This window comes from Paramormyrops kingsleyae, chromosome 21 (genome assembly GCF_048594095.1).
Source record: "Paramormyrops kingsleyae isolate MSU_618 chromosome 21, PKINGS_0.4, whole genome shotgun sequence".
Lineage (NCBI taxonomy): Eukaryota > Metazoa > Chordata > Actinopteri > Osteoglossiformes > Mormyridae > Paramormyrops > Paramormyrops kingsleyae.
The window spans coordinates 18546699-18571170 of NC_132817.1; the positions used below are offsets into that span (position 1 = coordinate 18546699).

Below are 24472 nucleotides of genomic sequence, written 5' to 3' on the forward strand. Positions count from 1 at the left end.
GGTTGGTACCCCATTCTGGGTTGTTCCCTGCCTTGTGCACTGCGATGGGTTGGTACCCCATTCTGGGTTGTTCCCTGCTTTGTGCCCTGCGATGGGTTGGTACCCCATTCTGGGTTGTTTCCTGCCTTGTGCCCGTAGCCTCCAGGATAGGCTCTGGATCCCCCTGTGACCATGATTAGGACAAGCAGTTACAGAAAATGGATGGATGTATATGTATTGGTTTTTATGGTAACAACCATTTCTTGGCATGTTATAATGACAAAACTGTACAAGAACAAGTTCATAGGAATTCTATAGTTCTCATAAACCCCATCTTGCTCTCCTATGACATGTACACTCATATGCAGGTGAGAACAATGATTGGGGTTTGAGTGCAGGATCAGCCATTTTCCCAACACCCCTGGAGCAGTCTTTGGGGTTAAGTGATTTGATTACTCTACCAGCGGGATTCGAATTAGCAACCATCCAAACACTGGCACAGATATCTAGCAGATATTTACTTCAGGGTTTCGTTGCTTTTTAGAATCTGGTGTCTTAATTATTATTCAACATTAATTCATTAATTCAAAGAGGTTTTTCAAGAAATCTCACCATTGTCAGGAATTCTAACATCTAGGCAGTTCCTACAGGCATGTGCCCTGTCAGTATGGCCAGTACTGAACGGACACAGATGCTTCCTGGCTGGAGCACAGGGGGCTCCCCCCCCCCATTAAAGTCTTGGGGGTCTGCAATGGTTGTATGTGACCATCTGCCGATGGTCACCTCATCGTACGTTTGTCTCACTGTGGGAACCACTCACTAGTATGTCCATGACAACTGGTCCTTCAGTCCCCAGGGCAGGAAAACTCTCATCCTCCTCCTTAGCTCTACATGGCAGCCGCTTCACTAGGAGACAGACCAACAAAATAAATCCAATCTCACTTTGTTTTCCCTTTAGCAAATAGATATTTGTTCATTTCCATTGTTGAAATGAAATAATTCTGCCTCTTATGAACTTGTGAGTCACAGTTGTTAGGAATGAGGAGGGAGGAAAAAAAATCAGAATTAGTGAAATTCACCGTTCAGCAACAACTGCTTGAAGTATAGCAGGGCAGCAAGATTATCATGCTGGTGGGACCAAGATGGTGATTTAGGAAGTTGAATCCATTGGATGGTTCCTCAAGTAAGGATGTAGTGTTTTAGAATACTTTGACCAAATTATATGGTCATCGCTAGTAGTAGTAGAGCGGTTCGTGCTGGAGGTTGGTCTTGAGGAGCCGTCTGGGTAACAGTTGAATGTCTCAGGGAGGGATACAAAGCAGAAGTCTGCTATAGTCAAGTCCTGAGCTGATGCACGTCAAAGTCAACTGTTCCTTTGGACAGATGGCATTTCTTCTCAAAAACTGAACTGGGCAATTTAACTACAGCAACCATAGCGTCCATAAAGTGTGATACCAAAGGATGTTTGTGTGTGAAATAAGGAATGTTGACCATTTATTTTTTTCAACGGAGGCAGAATTCATACATAGTATTTTCCCCAAAAGTAAATGTACTTGTTTATTTATTTCAGCCATAAAGACATGTTTTTTCTTTTCTTTTCTACAGAAAGCAGGGTCAGACTGTCCCTGGAGAAATAATTTCACTGCAACTGGGGTGTGAACTCATTGAAGACTTGGTGACATATTCATTTATATTGCAGTGTTGTGCATCGAAATCTAAAGTTGCTAAATGGCAACTATAATTCAACAACGGGGAGATCAGTGGTGGGTACTGGGGGTGGGAGCCAGGTGTCAGGTCTCAGCTGTCGGAGGGAGCGAGCCGTCTGCAGGTGGATGGGATAAGAGTTATTTTATCACTCAGCAAGGCCCGTTCAGTGTGGGAACATATGAATGATGGGGGGGATTGTAGACACTCCATAAGATCCAGGGCCAGGAGCCATAAATCGTCTGCTGTCACTGCTGGGACCCAGGGGAGTTTGGACGTGAGTGAACTGGCTCCATTTACCAGCCTGACCAGATCCCTTTCTTCAGTTGATGGGAGCCGTCACTCCCCCCTTTTTTTAGCCTGTGCTGTCGCTGTGAGATTATATTAACACTAAGCTTTGTACTGACAAACAGCAAAATCTCTCAGAGGACAGCAGGTCACCTTGTTGGATTTCATTTGACAAAACTCTTAAGCTTTATGCTTCTTAAGTCCTTTTGTGTCTTTCTTGGAAACGCCTTTTCTTGGTGTTTCCTTTTACCAAATTTGGGCTTCCGATCTCGCTCCAAACGCAGTCCCATAATCCTTGTACAAAAACGCACGACAGTTTATTATTAAAGTTTATTAGTTATATTTCTGGTGCTTTTTTTCGAATCACAACATTGATTTAGTTTTATGCATATATGATTTTGAAGTAGAACTGCGCGATTTTCTAATTAATCACCGTGAGCCGTTCGGTATCTGGTTCAGCTAACGGTTGTTTTTCACGGTCAAGAAGCCCAGGGTTATTTACGGCCAATGCAAGAAAAGACAGGATAATTTCATTTAACTATCTTCCTTTACACTTTTGTCGTTATCGCTGTTGACACGATTGTGACTGCATGGAAAGCATAAACGCTAAGTAACGATACAGTTTATGTCATTATTTTTCCCTATTTCATACACATATACATACGTTTTGTCTAATGCAATAAGTCGGAAAAGCATTAATAGAATTAAAGGAATTATAGTATGTAATGCATAAAATGTAAATGCCAAACATTTGCAATATATGTCAAATTTGCATTTGTATGTATTTTATTAAGGAATTATGTGTTTCTGGGTGTTTTCAATGCAAATATACATATGTGAAATGTAAATAGTTGTATGAAATACTGTTCAGTGAGACAGAAGGAAAGTGGGAGCTTTCATCGGACCATATATGGTAAAATTAATATGCGTTTAAAAAACAGTAAGGTTAAGTAAGTTTCTTGATGGAAACACTACACTCTATCCATAGAGATTGTACATTGACAGCGAGATTGTAATTGTTGTTATTTACAAAGCGATTTCAGATTGTTGTTGTCAACACGCCTGCGGCTGACAAACAGCAGTAGTGATTTGTCCTGGTGCTTTTATAAATATATTCGCAAAGTTGAAGTGTTAGGCGTGCCGCGACACTTTCGCATTCTCGTCTGCAGAGTCATTCAACTTTAACTGATTTTTTTTTTTTTTTTTTTGGATTTACTTTAGGTTTCCACGTTACGAAACGAAACTTTTCGAAACAAGTTTCAGGGATCATGAATAATTCATGAGGCGCTGCTGACACGGACTCCGCAGAAAGTTGAGTTTACAAACTTCCAGCCGGAGCGCCAGCGGAGGGGTGTCAACGCGTCCGCGAGACGGACCGGCGCGAAGTCAGGAGGCGACAGAGCAACATCTTCTACTGCAGACCACAGATGATAAGGCTGCAAGAAGTTTAATGCTTATTTTAGATCATTCGCATGATTTTCCGTGTGAAAAGGCGTTATAAAGCTAGCTAGCTAACTTTTTTTGGGGAAAAAAACATTCCCACACACTGGGAAGTTCGAGTTTTCTTGCGCTTAGCTGCAAGAAACTACTGTAATTCTTTTAGTATATACTTTTTAACGTTTTACTAAGAAAATGAATAACAACCCGCTGCAGCCTTTGCCTGGACAGCAAGTTGTCCATGTCGCACAGGACCTTGACACGGACCTTGAGGCGCTCTTCAATTCGGTGATGAACCCGAAGCCAAGCTCTTGGAGGAAGAAGATGCTTCCCGAGTCCTTTTTCAAGGAGCCCGACCTGGGCTCGCACTCGCGCCAGTCGAGCACCGACTCGGGCAGCCACACGCCGCGGCTCTCGGTGCAGCACGCGCGCTCGCATTCCTCGCCCGCCTCGCTGCAGCTCGGGGCCGCGGTCAGCGCGAGCCCGGCTCCGGCTCACCACGCGCATCTGCGCCAGCAGTCCTTCGACGTCGCCGACGAGCTGCCGCTGCCGCCGGGATGGGAGATGGCCTTCACCTCCACTGGCCAGAGATACTTTCTCAAGTAAGTTACTTCAAGTTCCCAGAGTCAAACTCTAACCCCATTCATGCCCTTCGAGGAGACTGAATTGCTTCAACATCTAAGAACATGTTCAACTAATAGACGTATTTTTGTACGAACAGCTACTTCCAGGTTATGTTTCTGAGTTAATCATCATCCAACATAATAACTACATACGGCAATGTCAGGAAGCGCAAATCTTAAAATAAAGTGGGCGAACCTGCATCTGCTGCGCGCAAGCGTTAAGTACTTTTAACCCACAGTCTTACTAAATCACAGTACCAAGGGTGATATTTGAGGGGAAAAAAACTGTCACATAAGGGAAAACAAAAGGTTCCGACCCCTTCATGATAGATGTGCGACCCCTTCAAAAAAAGACATCTTGATGGAGTAAGATTGTGTCTTTGTTAGACCCTGCTGGGAGGATCTTGCAATTATTCACCCCGTTCAAACACATAGTGGCGGACACGTCTCCGCTACTTTTAAAAATACCCAAGGACGATATGTTTTTGTGTTAACAGACGTTTTATTTGTTGAGCATTTTAGTGTACAAACAATTGCTTTTGTGGATTGCATCACTTTTGGTTTCCGGTTAATATTTACCCCGTAGCGATTAGGCTGTAATCATTTCATCTAACTTTCTAATCACTGCATGTCACATTTGAGAAGTTGCCTTCAGCGGTAACTGATGTTGCATGTGTTTATGGGATGATGAGCAGCGAGGGAGCTAACAGGAAAAGAATTGGGACAGGAGTATTTGTGAAGGAGAATGTAGTCCCTGACAGTCTAGTTCAAGGGTGGCCAATCTTATTCGCAATAGGCCGGTGTGTATGCAGATTTTTGCTGCAATTCCCTAATTAAATGACTAATTAGAGGACTGATTGGCCAATGGGTCCTCACCCCTGGGTTTGAACAGCTGACCTAAAGGTAATCCCAAAAACCTGCAGACACACTGGCCCTTTGCGGATAAGTTTGGCCATCCCTGGTGTAGTTACTGTCCAGGGCAGTGCCGTCACACACAGTCCATCTACACCTGTTGGTTCATTAAGAAGCACCAGTCTTTACTTGAGTTTCTGCTGGAAGTTCTCACCCCGGAATGGACGGCTTTAAGCTGATTTCTATACCAGGTTATCTTCTGTGGAAAAGCCCCGTGTACCTGGGGTGTCAGGTCCCAGGCTGTGGAACATGACCCCCTCCCCCCAAGCACTCGATAGGTGCCATACAGGTGCGGGTATTAGTGTCCATTTGGTGTGGCCGTTTTGTTGCTAGCATTCAGCTCCCCAGCAGCACCTGTGGGGTGTGAAACCCAAATCTCCTGGTCCACTTCTCACATACAGTCTTAGCCTTATTTACCCACAATGCATTGGGTCTGTCTTTGATTTTACACAGAGTAGATAGCTAAAGGGGTTCCATTGGCACACAGCAGGTGCTGCAAGCTGCGGGAGGGCAAAAGTGCTGGAGAAGGAACATGTGACGATAGCTGTGGATCATATGGCTTTTTCGGGGCCTGCTATTGGTTGCTCTGAAGACAGGTGGTCAAAGCACATGTTTCCATTCACTTGCCCCCTGCAGTGTGGGAGTAAAATAGCTTTTTCTGAGCTGTGTTGAAGGAGTATTGGGGAGGTGGTTGAACCAGCAAGTGTGTGTGTGTGTGTGTGTATGAGTGTGGTCCAGATATAACTTACCTTGTGGGGACCAAATGTCCCAACAACGTGATGAATATCCATTTTTTTACACCTAATGGGGACCAGTCTTCTGGTTTTGTAAAAATCTGTGACTGCAATCCAAAAACTAAAAATGCAAAAACTCTTTGTCTGATTACTTATAGTTATGGTTAGGGCCAGGTAGGGGTTAAGGTTGTCATTGTCAGCATTAGCATTTCTCCCCCTTGAAATGAATGGAGAGTCCCCACCAAGATATGATTACAGGTCTTTGTGTGTGTGTGTGTGTGTGTGTGTGTGCATCTGGAATGGGGGGGGGGGATGTTGAGCGAGCTAGTCTGTCTGCTTAGGTCTCCGGTAGCATTTTCCATGGAGCTGGAGCATGTTGGCTCCTGTTGGAGCAGTCAGGGCTGGCAAGTTAAGAGCTGAACCTGAAAGCTGAGGCTTGCCCCACCCTGCAATTAATCAGTCAGGATAACAAAGTCAGCCTGTCTCTACAATTACCTTCCCCTCGGTCCTCCGCTCCCACGGCTCGCTTTGAGCTCCTTTCCACTCATGCTTGCCGCCGTGTGTGAAAAGCCGGGATTTCCTGCATGTCCACCCCCACGTCTTGGTTTCTCTCCTTGTCCGCTCTTATGCCACCTGCAGCTGGCATGAGGATCTGTAATTAAGTAACTACAGATTCAACAGCTCAGCTTTTTAACCAGAATGTTGTGGGTTCGAGTCCCAGAAGACGCCATTTAAGTGCTTTAGCAAAACGTAGTGTGTTTTTTGGTGAAGTTGTCATGGGATAATAGTACTAAGGGATTGTGTAATGTAGAGTTGAATATTTATGGAACTGGTTTTATCTCAGTGTGGTGAGCTGTGTTGTGTGTGATTAGACAGCAGGTCCAGATTCAAGGTGCATGTGGCGCGCAGGCCCCTCTGTTTTGCACACTTCGGCCAACATGTCCAGACACCTCCCAGCTGGGCCACGAAATTTTCCTGCGCAGCCCAAACAGACCTCTTCAAAGCCCCAGTGGCGGCAGCCGTGTCCAATCACCTGTTTTGTTCCGTTCCCGCTCGAAGTCGGGGGCTGTGCTCTTGTTGGTCTGTCTGTTTTGGAGGCCAGAAAGCAACTGATGCAGGGGAATCGTAGACGTCAGCAGACGGCACAGATATGAGACTCAAACATGTCTCGGCGCTCAGCAGGTGAAATGGACTCCGCCGGGCACGTGGAAGGGGGCAGTAAAATTAGCCCCGTGTTTCTGAGGAGCTGCAGAAGGGCAGCAAGTTTCCGGGTTCTCCTGTCGCCACCCTTCCCCGTCCACCAGGGGCACTGACTTCTGGGTTGTCGGGAATGTCTGCTCTTGCTCGATTGCACTTAAGACGCGGGGACAGCTTGGAAAGGGCTGAAATTTCGTTTTTGATTGTTCCTGCGAGCCGACGGAGTCTGTAATTAAGCGTCGTTAAATGCCCTTGTCAGCTCCCAAAGGCGTCCTGACTCTTGTTGTCTGGAACCCATTAAACCAGGCCTTGAACGTGTCGCCCCCTCCATTTAATTATCATTCACATCCTTTGTGTTTTCACGTCAGCCTACTGCTAATGACAGGGTGGGGGTGGCTGCTTTGTTTTTATCTGGGAAATTTCTGGCCACAGCATAAAGCCTTTCTTTATGAACTGTACGGTGTCCCTGTGTGCAAATGGATATCTTGCGGACCAGTTTGGAAACACGACTGACTGAATGAGGCCGCTCAAGCGACCACTGTTTACAGTAACTGTCTGGCCACCTTCACCTTCTGGGTGAGGAAGCTGCAGGCCAGGTGCTGGAACTGGTAGGATAGTTTGTACTTATTTTTACAGCCCTCACCACTTCTAGGTCTACTGTCTGTCTCTGTCTCTCTGTCTGTTTCTGTATCTACCTCCCTGCCTGCCTCTCTGCCTCCCTGTCTGCCTGCCTGCCTCTGTCTGTCTGCTCCCCTGCCTGCCTGCCTGTCTCTGTCTGTCTGCCTGTCTGCCTCTGTCTGCCTGTCTGCCTCCCTTCCTGCCTGCTTGCCTGCCTCTCTGCGTGCCTGTCTGTCTATCTGTCTGTCTGCCTGCCTGCCTCTCTGCTCCCCTGCCTGCCTGTCTCTGTCTGTCTGCCTCTGTCTGTCAGTCTGTCTGCCTCCTTGCCTGTCTGCCTGCCTCTATCTGTCTGTCTGTCACCCTAGCACTGTTGGCCCAAGAAGGACAGTTCATGCAGCCATCTGTACTATCAGTTACTCATCACCGTCGAGCTCATTGATGTGAAAATTGAGACTCCCTGTCTCTTTATGTTTGTAACGTTATTACAGTCTATGAGAGGTCTATGCTATCACTTTTGCAGGTGTCACACTGACTTGTGGTGTACAAAATAAAAGGCATGTTCCCAACCTGGTCGCAGGGAGCCATGAAATGGCATCTGAGAATAATATTTTCAATGGACTACCGGCTAAATTCACCATGCCTCAGAGGTGACTTTGTTTTTATTCCCCTTCTTGCAGAGACACCTGTAATGTTTGGTCAGCTGCCCCATGAAACCGAAAACGAACAGTAAACTCTTCAGAATGACGCATTTTAAAAATGACACTGCTTAGCCTCATACACTTGACTGACCATTATTTTATTCTGCGTTATGACATCAATTCAATGTCTACTGTTTGCTGGTGGCAGTGCTGAGGAAATGAGAATAAATGTACAAATTGACTTTACCTGCCTTTTAGCTTTGTAAAATTAACTTAGTCCACATGCAAGTATTTATATTTGGTGCAAGAGCAGGAGAAAATGTTTATGAATCTTCCTTAATTCTGGAAGCCCTATATCCCCAGTGCACAAAAGGGTGACTTTTCATTTAATTAAATCTTGTCTCATACAGGAGGAATTTTTCTGTCCGAATGGACACATCAGCTCCTGCCTGCCCTCTTTGGTTTTGGTTTCACCCTTTTCATGTTTTTTTTTTTTAAGTTCCTGTGTGTTTTGTAGCTACTGTCGTTGTAGGCGAAAGCACTGAAAAGCATGAATCACGGCATGGTCGCCGTGTTAGAAAATGTCTCCCCGCTTTGACCTCCTCTGGAGATTGTCGTCCGGGCCCGGCCTTTTCCAGTAAACTCGTTAAACAATGTCTCCCCTCGGCCTGTTTTTTTTCTTCCCTTTTTTTCCTGTGGTGCTGCGAGGATCCACAGTGCCAGGCCTATCAGCAAAGCGGCCTTAGTAGATGTTTTCGCGAAGACGGCAGCCAGTCTGGAGTTTTCCGTCTGTTTCCCTCCCTTCCTCCCCGCGACGGCTTGCGGCCGATCCTTTATGGATCTGCCCGTGGGCCCAGTCCATTGGTCTGCCCAGTATGTGACTTGGACGAGCACAGGAAACCCGGTTCCCCCCTTGGCTCCGTCGGCCAAGCCCTGGTTTGTAGACCCCTCTCTTGGGACAAGGGCCTCTTTGTATGCGCGGCACGGTGCTCCACTTCAGTCCACTCAGGGAGACTCGCGTGACTCGTCGATCTCACATATATGGAAGCAATTACATTTAAAGGAAATGTCATGTGAGCTGAGTAAATCCTTTCGGTTTGCGGCCTGCTCCTTTTTGGCCTGAAGATGAGCCTTGGGGAGCAGCAGCATTGAACAGCTGCGGACTGTATAAACACATGGAGTTCCTGCTTAGGTGAATGTCAGGCCTCCCTTGGCCTAGATGACCGAGTGACTGACCCTGTGATCAAAGAAGTGAGCTTCTCTAAGGAGGAATCAGCCGCAGGAAGTGGTGAGATCTCCCAGGGACCTGCTCTTTCGTGGGCCTCTTCAGGAGCAGCAGTAGGCCGCATTATTTCAAGTCCGGATATTATGACTTTCGGCGCTCGAAGCTTCGGCTTTACCCGTAATGTTTGCGGCCAGCCGAAGCGATCATTCGTACCCCTACCTATACGGCGTCGTTGTGTCTGGCCTGTAACAATGTCACAGGTGAAGCATTGCGCGTCACTGTTTGTGTGTGTTTACAGGACATTGGCTGCTGGGAGCCCCCCCTACCCTGTGACAGCTGAATAAATTGTATTTGGGGGGGGGTATCCCTGGCTGTGGGCCACCCAGCACACTGATGTTACGTCCAGAGGAGTGGTTTGTTATTTATGATCTCAACAAACGTACCTGTGTCTTCCAGGCCCTGGGTGACTTGTCGTGACCTTTTGAAACCATAGCAGCCAGCTCTGGGGTCCTGATTCAGCATCCTCACTGACCGTCGTCTCGGCCTCTCATTGGCTAGTTGCCCCATGTGGAGTCCAATGGTGAACAGATTTCTGAAAAAAAAAATTTTTAGCAGGTGTATGAGGGATCAGCAACTGTATGTCTTGGCGTTCACCTGCAGACTAAAGCTTCAGAGTGTTTTACGTCTCCTGATATTGGGGATGCTTTTATTCTAAGCAGTTTGTAAAAGAAAACTTCTTAAGTTCATCTACAGAAACACACATGAGGTGCTGAAATCTTCAATGCACCATTCCCGTTCACGCTAAACACAAGCAGAGCTCTAACTCTGACTATTGACTGGTTCGAATCCCCAAACAACAAGGTACCACTGAGGTACCCTGAGCAAGCTACCGCCCCCACACACTGCTCCCCAGGCACTAAATAATAGCTGCCCACTGCTATGTCGCATATGGGTTAAATGCAAAGGACGCATTTGGTTATTGTGTACTGTGTGCTGTAGTGTGTCATCAATGACAATCACTTCACTTTAGAAAACAAGCAGTATTGATACACACTCAGCAACTACAGAACTTGAATAATTAAAGGAGGATTTGGGTGATATTGGGATATTTAAGTTATTCTATTTGAAAGGTTCTGCATTTTTAAGATGGCTAAGCAACCAGGCAGCTAACAGGATCCCAGTGTTCGGTTCCTGTATCCCAAACCTCCATAACCGCCCGGCTCCCTTGGGGCTCTCATCTGCTCCTGCCTTCATACCTGTGCCGACTTTTCACTTTAGGCTGCTTGAGAAGGCAGGATAGATGCTCTGAGGTCTATTGATGACTTGCTGTGTTAACTGGCTCTCGATCACCCATGCGGGCACATGTAAACTCTGGATAAGCTGGGCTCCTTCCTTCTCTCTCTGTCTCCTCTGTGTGACGGCACCTCTTCTCTTCCTGTCCTTTGCTTTTCGGTGACAAATTACAAGCCATTTCCAGGGAGTAATACATGGCTATGTGGACGCTTGTTTTCTGCAGCAAAGTGGTATTTTCCATCCCCCCCCCCCCCCCCCCCCCCCCCGCCGTTCCAGTAAGCAGCTGAAACCGTCTCAGGATATGGACCTGGTCATTTCCTTTTGTTTCGCTGGAATAATGGCTGATGTGAGGCTCTGGGCTGGCTCACGGGCTTCGGAACGCCGAGACAATAAACATGAGTCAGACTTCAAACGGGCCGCGTGAAAGGAGCCGAAAGCTTAAAAAGGAAGGAGGATAAACAGGATGGGGGCCGGCAGCCGGCGTCCATGACGATTAGACCCCCCCCCCCCCAATTCGGCTGACGGTCTGCGGCTTAGCAACGCAGTGCGGCTGTTTGTGTGACTGACCGTCAGGCCCCGGGTGTCTGACATTTCAAAGACCGTGGCCATGCGGGGCCGAATTTAGCTCCGCCGTGGATTCGCTGGAAGAGAATGATAACTGAGCCCAAACCCATTTGCTCTAAACAAATCTCTCTGCACTGGGGCCTTAAACTCACCGCATGTTTTATGGAAGGCCGGCTGCACACAAAACACGAGCTCCTGGCTCTCACTGTTTACCTGCTTCCAGCTCTTCATCCATCACCTTTTCGCCTCCGTCTCACAAAGTGACAATAAACAACTAAAAACAAAGCAGACTGTTCTCTGCTCGGCCCCTGGCGGGAGAAAAGGGGGGAAAAAAACAGTCATCCCGAGACAAAGTATTGTTTGTACGGCAAGCGTCCTTGACAGCTGTTTCATAGTCAAAATGAACGTAATTATCCTGAAAACGAGTCGCACGCCAGTCCCGCGACTGCAGTTCCACACGGACCACAGCTGCTGCAGCGGCGCGTTTGATTTCCAGAAAAATTGGGACTATTTGTATAGTTCAGCAGCAAAAAAATTCTACTATCTCTCTTACTCGCGGCTGTTACTGGCAGTGTGACGTCTTGCCCGTGCGTGAGTACATGTGCGTGCGTGTCGGACGGAAGACCACTGGAGCATCTGGAATAGGAGGAGGAAGTCTGTTTCCATGGTGACACTTCAGCCCCTCTGTGTGAATCTGTGCCACATGGGGACGTTATGTGTAAGGAGCTGGAGCAGCCAGGGCGCGTCCTGTCACTCGACCCGCGGCGGGACATCGGCACAGGCCTCACTCTCGCGTGCCTCCTCTCTGCCTGCTCTATTCATCCCAGCCAGAATGCGAGCCCGAGCCGTGTGGGTGTATTGTTCCCAGTCGGCTGGCCGGATTTGTCATCCCTGCCGTTTCTCTATACCTTTTGGCATTTCATTCACCAGCCCAAAACGCGACGTGAGGCTCTGCTCGTATCGGGACCCGGGGGACCGGCACTGACCGTGGCACGCCACGTGCCGGGGTTGTCGGGCCTCCCTTGGTGCCACGTGGGCTCCCGTCACGTTATTGACTGAGGGAGACGAGCAGGTCTGGCTGGCTCTGCTTGAAGGAGCGCAGGGGCGAAGCCTATCACGATGCGGCTCCTGGTGGTGATGATGTCATCCGACTGAGGTCATCGTCAGCACGGTTAGCGATAGAGGTAGCGCTGCTGCACCCCAAACAAGCATCAGTTATTATTAAAAGGATTAAGGCCTTTGAAATCACTCTATATGTGCTGCCCACTTTTTTCTAGGTCTTGGCCTGAGCTGCAGTGCTATAGTCTCACGGCCCAGCTGCGTAGCCATGTGACATCACACTGTGCTTCTGTCCCCCCCCCCCCCCCAAAGGTAGACCACAGCTCAACACAAACTTCGTATCAGTCCATGTCTTCCTTGCATTCAACTGTCTTCCGATAACACGGCGGGGCTCATTATTCCTTCGTCGCTCCTGCATGTGACTAGAGTTCCTTATCATGGCGGATGCACTCCTGACCTTAAGGTAGAGATCGCTCTGTGATGGTTGTAGCCAGATCCGGTAAAACTGCATAGCTGTGACAGCACCATGAGCCCCTGATTCCAGACCATGATTAAACCGAGGACTGGATGGAGGAAGTCCCCTCAGTAGTTATTGCCCCTGATAGGTTCCACGCACTAAAATCGCTTGCCTGGTATTGCCTGTATATTTTTCTCTATGGATTTCGTCGAGCCTGGTTAGCACAGATTGGGTATTTGGCTGGAATTGCAATGTTGATGGCCGTCCCATCATAACTACTGTGGTTTTCATCATTTGCGCTTTGGGTGGATTTCGCTCAACAGAGGACATCTGTCTCTTGATGATTACAATGTTATTATTTATATCATTGAACAATAGACGCCTCATTCGATGACTGTTCGGTGTGAAATGGAAATATTGCCCAACCCTGCTGGAGTGGATGAACCACCTGTAATAATGCGTCAAGAGGGAAACCAGCACCACAGAGCAGCCGAGGAACCTGGCAAACCCGTAGCTGTGCAGTATCTGCACGCTGCACATGTGTCACCGATTAACACACATGTCCCATTACCCTCTGCTTTGTTGAGAGGTGTGGGGGGGGGGGGGCCCGTGTGAAGTAAACTTGCTGATGGACCATGGAATTATGCTTCTGCGTGGCCCGCTAGTCTTCCCAGAAGGGGTCCTGGGAGAAAGGACTCCAGGGCTCCAGCATGTTCTCTGCCAGACTGTCGTGCTCCTGCAGGGGAAAAGGAGGGGTAGTGGAGGGCCTCGGTCCTGGTGGGGGTCACAGAACAGGCAGCAGAGACCGTGTCTTTATCTTGAAGGAAAGAGGCCATGAGGTCTGGCTGTCAGGCCCTATGCCAGACGCTGTTTTTAATGGCTGGAGTGAGCGATTCCTCACGGCCTTGTGCAAACAGGGACTGTCTGGAAGTTCCTTTCAGGAAAGTGATCCAGTGGAAGGGCTTCGATACATGGCCACGCCTCCGTGGTGTTAGATATTCTCACCCCTATCGAGGCACTTTCGGGAACGTTTAGCAGGCCTCAGGTAAACTCAGTTCCGTTGGTTTTGTGTTTCAGTCCCATCTCTGGATGAAGAAGACCAAGACTGGGATTCATAAATGAGGGGCTGACCCCTCAAATTTCCAGTGTTAGGCCAACTCAACCCTTTAGGCTTGGCTAAGGTCCTGTGGAGGATTAGCTGTGTGCTGAGAAACATCTTATGGTGGTTTGAAATGATTTTTGTGGTCGTGAATCCACCAGCATTAAACATCAACTGAGTTTTGTGCTGGAAGGTGAAATATCCTTGAAGCAAAAACGCAGTGGAACCCAAGAGTGTGTTGCCATGGCAGTGGAGAAAATGTGGGTAGCATCGTACCACCCTTTGTCTGGGCACCCATGGAGGTCCTTTTCTGTTTCGACCAGGCCAATCTCCACCCAGGAAGGTCACGTGAGTGACTGGTGACCTTGGCGGCTACTTGTGTGTTTATTGCATGCGTGAGCCGGTTGATGGATGTGCTGACCTGGTAGCTGAGCCTTTGGCTCCTTCGAGCTCTTTTCTACCGGTCACTACATCCCTCGCCATATCTCCCCAGAAGTAAAGCAAGGGCTTCCCATTCCTTGCTGGCCTTTTTGTCTTCTTTTGTTTTGCAGACAGGAAAGGTCTCCCCTATCAGAGTGATCGCAGCCTTGACTTAATAGGTCGATCTTCGTTATAAAGCCCCTTTTGATTCTGTGGCTCACCCAAGAAAATATCATAGCTGTTCACTGTGGCCACAGAGCTGGGTGGAAGCGGGCCAAGTCTTCTCCACCCGACATTGTGGGGAATTGCATGCAATTTGATACTTAAGGTAAGGTGGGGGTTGGGGGAAAGACCCTTGCAATGTGAAATATGCACTTGAGATGTCATTGTAGGGTGCAGTGGTTCATAAATGTGCCAATGTTCAGGATGAATGGTATTCATGAGTGCTTTTGCTGAACATAAAGAGGAATAGTTGGGGTTGGGGGGGGGGTCGTTTAGAATGTTCGGCTCGGCACTGAAGGATTCATGCGTATTACTTGAGTCAATCTCACAATTTTCTCTTTGTCTGACTCCGCTCTGGGGTCACAGAGTCTCAGAGTTATTTAACATACTGGGCTCACTGCCAGCCTTGGCACATTATATCATCAAACGTATCTGAAAGGGCTGTTTGTTCCTGAGGATCGGCCGGCCCTGGAAGGCCTAGCAGATAAATGCAGCGGGCGGCGCGACCACCAGTGCAGGGCCGGGGCACAGAACGTCTCTCTGCGGATGTCCGGGGGAGCCTCAAGAGTCCGGCACGTGACCATAGTGACGCTAATGCCGGTAACGTGTCTCTGAGGATGGACTGGGTGTCGAGCGGAGGGCTCTCAGAAGATGATCCACGGGAGCTCGAGTGATTGCTGGCTTTAAAGTCCCTTTTTTTTTTAACAAAGAAGAATTCGGAAAAAAACAACAGCTAATCAGAAGGCTAGGAGTGCTCTCTCTCTCTCACTCTCCCCGCTGGATCCTTGACAAGTGGGTGGTATGATTTTGGGTTTTGAAATTTGACAAGGGGGACTCTTGGCCGACCCAGGAATGCTCGCTCTGCTTCTTCGCCCTGAAATATTTATTCAGCAGTAAATTTAAGTACGTCAGATTGAGACTTTTTAGCTAGTCTTTAGCTAGCCGCGTGGTTTTGGGTGCGGAACGGCTGGAGCGCGTAGAGATTTTGCTGCTGTGGGCCAACGTCCCGCATAGCTCATACCTGGAGCGGCTCCCAAGGCTCCCCAATGAATGAGTGAGGCCAAGAGATCAGTGTCAGAACTATAGTTAGCCAGCAGCTGCTCCGGGTCTGGTCGTCTCTTCCCACAGCTGTTTCAACCGGTAACAGGAGTCTCCCATAGTGCTTTGCAACAGCTGAAGAAAGGCCCATCTAATATCATGTCCCACCCATAAAATAAGCATCCAAGGCTTACACTGAAATTAATGTAGCCGCCATCTTGGTTTTGATGCGCAAGTTGTGTCTTTATTATTTTTGTCTGGTCTTGTCCATAGTCATGTCTTCAGCTAACTGGCTTCTCCTTGTAAAGAATCCCACCTTAAACTGGTCACCAAAAACAGTGGTCATCATGACAACTCGAGATGGGTTTTACATGGGGGGGGGGGAGTGGGCCACAGCATTGCTCTGATAGCCTCCTGGCAAAGAGGCCTTCTCAGCTTCCTCTCCGTCTTCATGCTCCCCCGGGACCTGCCAGGATGTCGGATGGAACTGGCTATTATTAGCAACACATTCCGTTTCCTGCGCTCCAGCCCCCCACCGCCCCCACCCCCCATTTGGTTTCCCAGGGGGGCTCTCCCCCTAAATTCCTTAATTGCGTTGCATGATTCTGATTCCAAAATTTCCAGCTGCCATTCTGAAACGTGTATCAAAAATCTGCCAAGTGGGAATCTCTGGTCTGTTCTCTTCCTTGGACCCTTCATTTGGACAGCGCCGGTATCTGCTCGGGGTATCAGTAATAGAGCATCTATCATAATATCAAAACACTTCTGATTACATATTAATACAATGTAATTGAATAGGGAAACAAAACGGTTGAGTCATGTGACCTTTTAGCCGAGTCATGTGATCTTTTGGCCACATTAGTTTGGTTCTCTGGGCACCTTAAGGGTATGTCACTCTTAACTACCCCACCGGATGAGGTCAGGATGTCAGTCCCCTCACAGTTAGTACACTCACTACGAAACAGCCCCCCCCCCCATGCTGGTTTTTGTCCAGTTTGAGGACTCGTATTAAGAAAGGTATTCTTAAACGTCTGTGTGTGTGTGAATGTGCGTGAGTGTGAACAAGGGCTCCTTCAATGGTAGCATGCTGACTAAGGACGTGTAACCCTACTCTCAAGGGTTCAAGTGCCTGTGATGCTCTGCTGTTATACCCTTGAGCTGAAGGATTTAATCTGAATTGCCTCAGTTGAATACCCAGCTGTATTAATAGGCAAAGCTGTTTTATTTTGGACATTATCGGCAGAGGTGGACATTTCTGGTCCAGAAAGTAAAAATCCAGACCAAGATTTTGTTTCAACCAACCAATTGAGTACTCTGTGACTTTTTAGTTTCAACTACTGGTTCAAACAAAATCTTGGTCTGGATTTTTATTTTCTGGACCTGAAATGTCTACCTCTTATTACTGGACATATAAAAATGGGTAAAGGGGAAGTTAAATGCAAGATGCAAAAATCCAAGCGAGTGTCACAGTTGCATTTGATTCTTGGGTTTCCTCCATGTACATTTCCCAGCATGAGTATGTATATGACAGCGTGAGTAACAAAATTATATTTGTATGTAACGGCTTTCATGTGGACCAAGGAAACAAGGTCTGTTGTCCCTGTTTTGCTTTTACTCGTGTATCCTGGTGGGGAGTTTTTTCTGAAGAGTTTTATTGTCAGTGTCATCGTGTGCTAATTCAAGAGCAGTTATCCCTCGTTAAAGCTGTCAACCTACTGGACACGAGTCGAGAGCCTTCGTTGCCAGGTAACCGCCTGTGCCTGGATGTTGCCTGTTTTGGGACAGGATGTAGCCTGCCGTAGTAACAGCAACAGGCACGGACATTTAAGCACTATGGCAGCTGCGCGATTCTTCCCGACCTGGGTCTTCGACAGCACTTTATTTTTAGCTGTCAATCTTACGTTCTTTGCATTCACTCGTCTGCTTGGAAAGACAACAGAAAAATGCCACGCTGTCGCATGAAAAACAGTCAGCGATGTTTAATCTGCTGACAAAGATGCTTCTCATATATGGAAAAATATCTGCCGTTTTCTTATTGGAAACCTGGTGGCAGATCATCTTAAGGTATTAGGTTCGACGTACTTGGCCCTCTGGTTCTTTGTTTCCTGTAAATGATGCTGCTTGGAATGAGTGAAGTGGGCCTGATTAGCGTGTTCTCAGGCTTTAACAGAAATTGCTTTGGAGATCTGAGGTATTCAGTTTCATCTTGTATAAGCCTGCCGGTGTGCATTACGGACCAGCGGATCGAAACCTACACGGGTTACACGAGCGACGGTGCTTCCTTGTTAGGCTGGTGTGGAGCGTATTTAAAATGACAACCTGTTTTACTGGGGACAGCTGGTCAGTCCCGGCTAACTGGTGTCAGGACACTGGGAATCACTGGAAAAGCGCGGTCACGTGGGGCTGGCTGTGGCCTGGCAACTGCTGAGGTCCTGCCCTCTCCCATCGCTTTCACACGGCCCCCGTATCTTCTGCTGACCGCACCAATCCCATAATCCCTTCTCTGCGTGCAACCCCCCCCCCCCCCCCCCCCCACCCGGTTAGTGCTGCAGGGCTTGCATGAAGCCTTGTCTTCCAGAGTGCAGAGTGATCTCTGGGCCCATCGTGGGATCCTGAGTTAACTGGGATTTAAACGCTTCCCCGGACGCGGCTCGACAGACCCGTAAACATCTGTTTGCCCAGTTCTGCTCCCCAGCAAGTCTTCACATGCAAAGCCTGATCTGTTTTCAAACTAGATCCACACATGGCCGCCTAAACGGAAGAAGGGGGGGGGTTGCTGGTGGGGGTCGGCGGGTGGTGGGGGGGGGGGTCAGTGCTTCGATGGAATGGGCCAAGCGAACGAGGAAGCGTGCTGAGCTCAGTGAATGTTTGTGTGTGCGTGTAGGGGGCGGTTTGGGGGGGGAGGGGGCTGGAACCCTGACAAAGGCTTAAGTGCTGTTTTTCCACTGCACGGCTCCAACAGGAAGCCCTCTGCAGAGGAGCCGTTGCGCGTCTGGCTGCCTGACAGTCCCAGTGTTGTTCCAGTCCCAGTCGGCCAGACGGTGCCGACGCGCTCGTCCCACATAAACACCACCACGCGATGAGGACCTGCCCGCTGGCTCACGTGTCCGATTGTTGTTTTTTTTTCTTCTTCCATTGCTTATTCCATCAAAACACAATACCTGTCCTCGTACAGCAAGCTCACAGAGTCAAAAGGTGTTTTGTCAAGAAAACAAAATAACTTGCCCTCATTGACGTAAAGAGCAGCTTTTTTGTCCCTCCCGGCTTTCCGTTCTGATCGCTCTGCAGTTCCTTATTACCACCCCCCCCTCCCCATACAAACACACACACACAGCCCAAGGTAAGGCTCAGGGTTTGTAGGGACATATTGCAGGTCCCTGTTGGTGGAAAGTGAGCCATCCGTGTTTGGTTCTCTGTCATCCGAAGGGCCCCTGCATTCAGTCTCCGCTCATGGGAATCCCAGCTGCCTGGAACCTGTGTCAGGTCCCTGGCCGGGAACCCCATCTGACACTCTCTCTACAGCTGGTGGACACCCACCCTCCCTGAAACGGAGGCCGTCCTCAGCCCACAGAGACACGGCCCTGACCTAGACACGGCCCTGACCTAGACACGGCCCTGACCAAGACACGGCACTGACCTAGACCCCCCCCAATTCATTCTGAAGGATCATATAATCCTCCCTGCAAATGAAGTCACAAGGTAGTTGTGTCTCACTCAACCATGTTCCTCTCTGCTTGTGCGGGAAAAACCGCTGAGAGTTTTTTTACACCGCAGTTGTTCTCAGGGTACGTGGTCGTCGTGAGGGGGGGGGGGGGGGTTATAAAGTTGGAAATGGTAGCCACCACACCTTTTGTTGTTCGTATGGAAACCCAAACTGGAGAATTGCAACAGTCGGGTTATTGCTCAAAGACGTGGAGGCCCTTACGTATCCTGGTTGCATAAAAGAGGCAAAAATGAGTGTGTGACGGCAGCCTTGCGGCGAGTGGGATGATACAGTTGGCGACACCCTGGGCCGCCGGGCCCTGCTGAGTCACGTGAGGCTCCCCACCCGCTCGCGTGCCACCCGGTGGACATGTAAAGACGCCACGTTCGTCGGCAACACTTATGGCGCAAGCAGGAAGTAATTCACATGGGCGTCATGGGTGACGGCTTTCATTGACTGGCGTTATCTGCTTTTCATTGTCTTGAATAGTTAAATTAAGGAAAAATAAAGAGGAAGATCAATAAAATGTTAGTTTTATTAGCATATTAATTGTCATTGTTGACGCACCACAGCAACGAAATGTGTTCTCTGCAATCAACCCATATTTGACAATGTGACATAGCAGGGGGCAGCTAATTCAGCGCCCGGGGAGCAGTGCTTGGGGGCGGTACCTTGCTCAGGGTACCTCAGTGGTGCCTTGCTGGTCGGGGATTCGAACCTGCAATCTTTCAGTTACGAGTGCGCGTCCCAAACCATTAAGACACCACTGCCCACATATTAGTATATTTGCTTGTTGATATTTTTAGGTATTGTGCCCTAAAAGAGGCCCCATATGACACTGTACTCAATAAATGTTGATTGATTGGATGGATGGATGGATGGATGGATGGGGGAAATGAGTTTTATTAAGTTTATTTAACATGTCTTGCTTTTTGAGTATCTTTAATATGCCTTATGACTGCAGAGTCCGCAGTCTCCTTAAAGGCGGCACATTTCTCACTGAACATGGAAAGAAAACCACCCTGCTTTTACTCTGTGTGTGTGTGTGTGTGTGTGTGTGTGGGGACCAAATGTCCCCACAACATGATAAATACAAATTTTTTTTTACCTTATAGGGACCTCTGCAATCAAAAAACTAAAAATGCCAAAACTCTTGTATTTTGTTGGGTTACTGATGGTTAAGGTTAGGGCTGGGTAGGGGTTAAGGTCGTCATGGTTAGCATTAGCGTTTTCCCCATAGAAATGAACGAGCGGTCCCCACAAAGATATGATTCCAGGGCTGTGTGTGTGCGTGCGTGTGTATGAGTGTGTCAGTGCACATGTGAGAGTCACTGAAAAAGAATCTGGCAGTCAGGACCAGCGAGAGGCGTCCCTCCATATCGCCTGGCCGTACGGAATCTGCAACTGGGGCTGCCACCATTGCTGCAGCTGGCTTTTCTTTTTTTTTTGCCTGTGATTTTATTAAACACTTAAGTTAATGGCAGCATATAGTATCTAATGACCTTTTAGCACAGAAAGCACAGTTTAGCTGTTGTTTAAAGCAGGAAGCCTGTGATTTTGGCCTCTTCCTAATGGGTCCCAAAACGCAGAACCCTCCTCATTGTACTTTCTTTTCCGGGTCTCTTCGCATGCTGCGCGTGGGGGGAGCTTTAGACCCCGAGCGCTGCTTTAACGATGGTGGCCTCTTTATTATTTATTTATAAAAAAATTTATTTGACTGTGTTGAGAGAAATGCAGGCTAGCTGGAATTTCACGCTCAGCTCAGTGACGGGTTAGAACCTGGGTGTGTACTGGGGGAGGAGGGAGGATCTGATAGGACCTGACAAAACAGAAATAAGACCGTTGGTTATTTCAGCTGAATCCTTTTTCAGTTAATTAATCTAACCAGTAATCACACCCCCCCCCCCCCCCCACGCACACACCCACACCCACGCTTTGGGGAGGAGACAACTGTGGGCATAACAGGGTAAACGAGTGAAAGACGACAGAATCGCAACAGGTTGCCTTTTGTGTGGCTAACCCTAAACTCCCACAATCCCCCTCATGACGAGGCCCACTGGGTGCCAGTCCGCCTGCCCCCCCGTCCCCACCCCAGCCACCCACGCATGCAGGAATTTCATTGGGATTTAAATAACACACCATCTCTAATTCCCTCAGCTACAGGCGCGCTCAGCCACGGCCCATCTTTCCCAGCGCTGTTCAGACGCTTGTATTTCACACCGCATGCCTGTCACTGGCATATAAACCTTGGCTTCTGGCCAATCCCTGTTCATAAGGTAGATGGTACACACCATTGCAATGTCCCCCCACTACCTTCTACAAGGCCCCAAGCTCATTCTCCTGGTTTAATGAAAATGTGCTTGCTCAGTCCCTGCTGCTTGATTGATCACAGGCCAGTATTGTGTAATAGTAGGTTGATGTGGCACAGACTTCCAGAGATGATGCCCCTGTGTAGGGGGCCAATGACAGAAGAGGAAGCTGATTGGTGATGATGCACCTGTGTAGGGGGCCAATGACAGAAGAGGAGGCTGATTGGTGATGATGCACCTGTGTAGGGGGCCAATGACAGAAGAGGAGGCTGATTGGTGATGATGCACCTGTGTAGGGGGCCAATGACAGAAGAGGAGGCTGATTGGTGATGATGCACCTGTGTAGGGGGCCAATGACAGAAGAGGAGGCTGATTGGTGATGATGCACCTGTGTAAGGGGCCAATGACAGAAGAGGAGGCTGATTGGTGATGAATCACCTGTGTAAGGGGCCAATGACAGAAGAGGAGGCTGATTGGTTATGATGCCCCTGTGTAAGGGGCCAATGACAGAAGAGGAGGCTGATTGGTTATGATGCCCCTGTGTAAGGGGCTAATGACAGAAGAGGAGGCTGATTGGTTATGATGCCCCTGTGTAAGGGGCCAATGACAGAAGAGGAGGCTGATTGGTGATGATGCACCTGTGTAAGGGGCCAATGACAGAAGAGGAGGCTGATTGGTGATGATACCCCTGTGTAAGGGGCCAATGACAGAAGAGGAGGCTGATTGGTGATGATGCCCCTGTGTTGGTTATTTATTTTCGTATTGTATTTGTTTCCATTTGAAGCACTTGATAAACAATAATAGGGCACTCTGTTGTCTCCGAGCTTCTCAAACGAGCTTCTTGTTTCAGACCCACATTGGGACTTTGCTGTCCACCCAAAACCATCCATCCATATTGACATTGGGTTGGGCAGGGAGGGGGTAGTGGTTGCTCGAGCTGCGAAAACGCCTGGCAGTGAAAGCATCCTTTGAGAAATGAATCTAGCTCGGAGATCGGAAGATTGACCCTTGTTCTGTCCCTGCCCCTCTTCTCTCTCTCCCACACAGCCATGTAGATAAAATCACCACATGGCAGGACCCCCGTAAGACCATGACGGCTGCCATGCACCAGATGAGCCTCCATGGTCAGACACCTGCAAACCCCAACCCTGGAGTGGCCCAGCAACGCTCCATGGCCCTATCGCAGCCCAACCTCGGTAAGTACCTCCACCTAGACCCTAGGGGGAGCTCTCATTCTTCCTAAGGATACAGAAAAGAATCATTTGTCTGTAGCATTCCTGTGCGGGAGACGATAAAACTTTTTGTTTGGGGTGAGAATACTACTTCTGTTCCGAGATAACTGCCTAGCTGTGATAGATGCGCATCATTGTTCCCGTCAACCTGCTCTATGCAGACGATTACCGCTGCTCTAAGGGACGGCAGGTGATGACCTGGCCTCGTCTACTTATAAAAATTGAAAAATAAAATCCTGCTCCACAGGTTCAAGTTGCACACTTATTCCCATTTGCCAAGCTTATAAGGAAGTATTTTACTTGTGAGCGAAACGTCGCAGGTTTAAATAGCAGGAGTGGCTTTCGGCTAGGGATCGACCTGAATCATTACAGCTACGATCTTTTCTAGACAGAGGGAAGCTGGGATCTCCTGGATTTTTCTTTCTGATGGATGCAACAAATACCAGTTTGACGGCTTGTTCTCCGTTAGGACCTGTTCTGATGTAGCTGCGGACAGATGCTTGTCCCATCAGACTGGCCTCTGTGCAGACAGAGAGGTGTTTTTGGTGGAAGATCAGCCTCTGCTGCCTCTGTTGTTTGGCTGTTGGCTGACCTTTCAGTTCACTTTGAGGCCCTGTGGCATTTCTTGGTGGCCCTGGGTGTACAAGGGTGCCTTTAAGTAATGAGGTGACCTAGAATTGACATGATTACTCAACTAAACTCGATATGTTGATTTTTAAAAGGCATTGAATAAAATTAGCTTTCTTGATTATTTGCTAATGGAGCAAGGAGGACGGGGCATAGGGGAAATGGGTCCAAATAAAGAGTGAAATCCCCACTAATGTGGAAGCACTTCACACTAAACGTGAATAAAAACGCAGCCGTCTGCCAGTCAGACCGTGACGGAGGTCGGCATTCCTGGAGATGCAAATCACTTTGCTGAGAGCGGGCACTGATTCGAAAGGGGTACTGGCGAGAGGATCGACAGTAGAGTAAGACGCTCGGCACGCACGTCTACGGAGATTCAGGCGTTTGCGTGAGGCTCCAATGCGTGCAGCTCCCTCCCGGCTCCAATGGGAGCGGACCGAGTGAAAGGCCTTGGCCGCTGGCGGGTTGAACCTGTTCACCTCACGCCTTCGATTCGCCGCCCCTGCGGATTGCCTCACCTCGGCAGGCGAGCCCGAGCGAAGGTTTCCTGCCTCCGTACAGCGCCGGCTGTTTGTTCTCCCGGCGGCCGGCACAGCAAATCAGTACCAAATGCGCCCTGGCCGCTCGTCATGACGAAATGGAAAAGAGGTGTGTCACCACACTGCTGCCAGTGAGGAGTGCCTTCCTGTGCTGTGTCAAAAACAGCTGAAGGACAAACAGATGTTTTTGGAAGCCAGTGGGGGGGGGGGGAGATTTCCTGTGTGCCATAAGCGTGTGTGTGTGTGTGGGGTGGGGGGGGGGGGGTGGTTCATCATGGTAGGACAGGGCAGGCAGGCAGCTGGGGCCGCTGGGATTTCCGCCAGACTCGATGGACACTCTCACAGGGCCGGTAATTCTAGCTTTGGCTTTCCCATGGGCTGGGACTAACCCTTTAGCTGATTCTGATAGAATCCATTATTATAAGAATGGATCCACATGAAGGTGTTCATGTTTGAGGATGACATCAGAACCACAGCTGTGTTAATAGGCGAATAGGTTACCTCTCACTTCTTAAATAATATTGAAAAATTACTCATTTCATCTGACCTGCAACC

The 24472-nt window shown here is 48.7% G+C and overlaps 1 protein-coding gene across 1 annotated transcript in view; it reads left to right on the plus strand.

Moving 5' to 3' along the window:
- Positions 1-3253: 3253 nt before the first annotated feature.
- wwtr1 (WW domain containing transcription regulator 1) overlaps positions 3254-24472 on the plus strand; it is a 31285-nt gene continuing 10066 nt past the window's right edge. The window contains exons 1-2 of the mRNA XM_072704051.1: positions 3254-4010; positions 22567-22715. Coding sequence (XP_072560152.1) covers positions 3604-4010; positions 22567-22715 — 556 coding nt within the window. The 5' untranslated portion in view covers positions 3254-3603. The remainder of the gene's footprint in view (positions 4011-22566; positions 22716-24472) is intronic.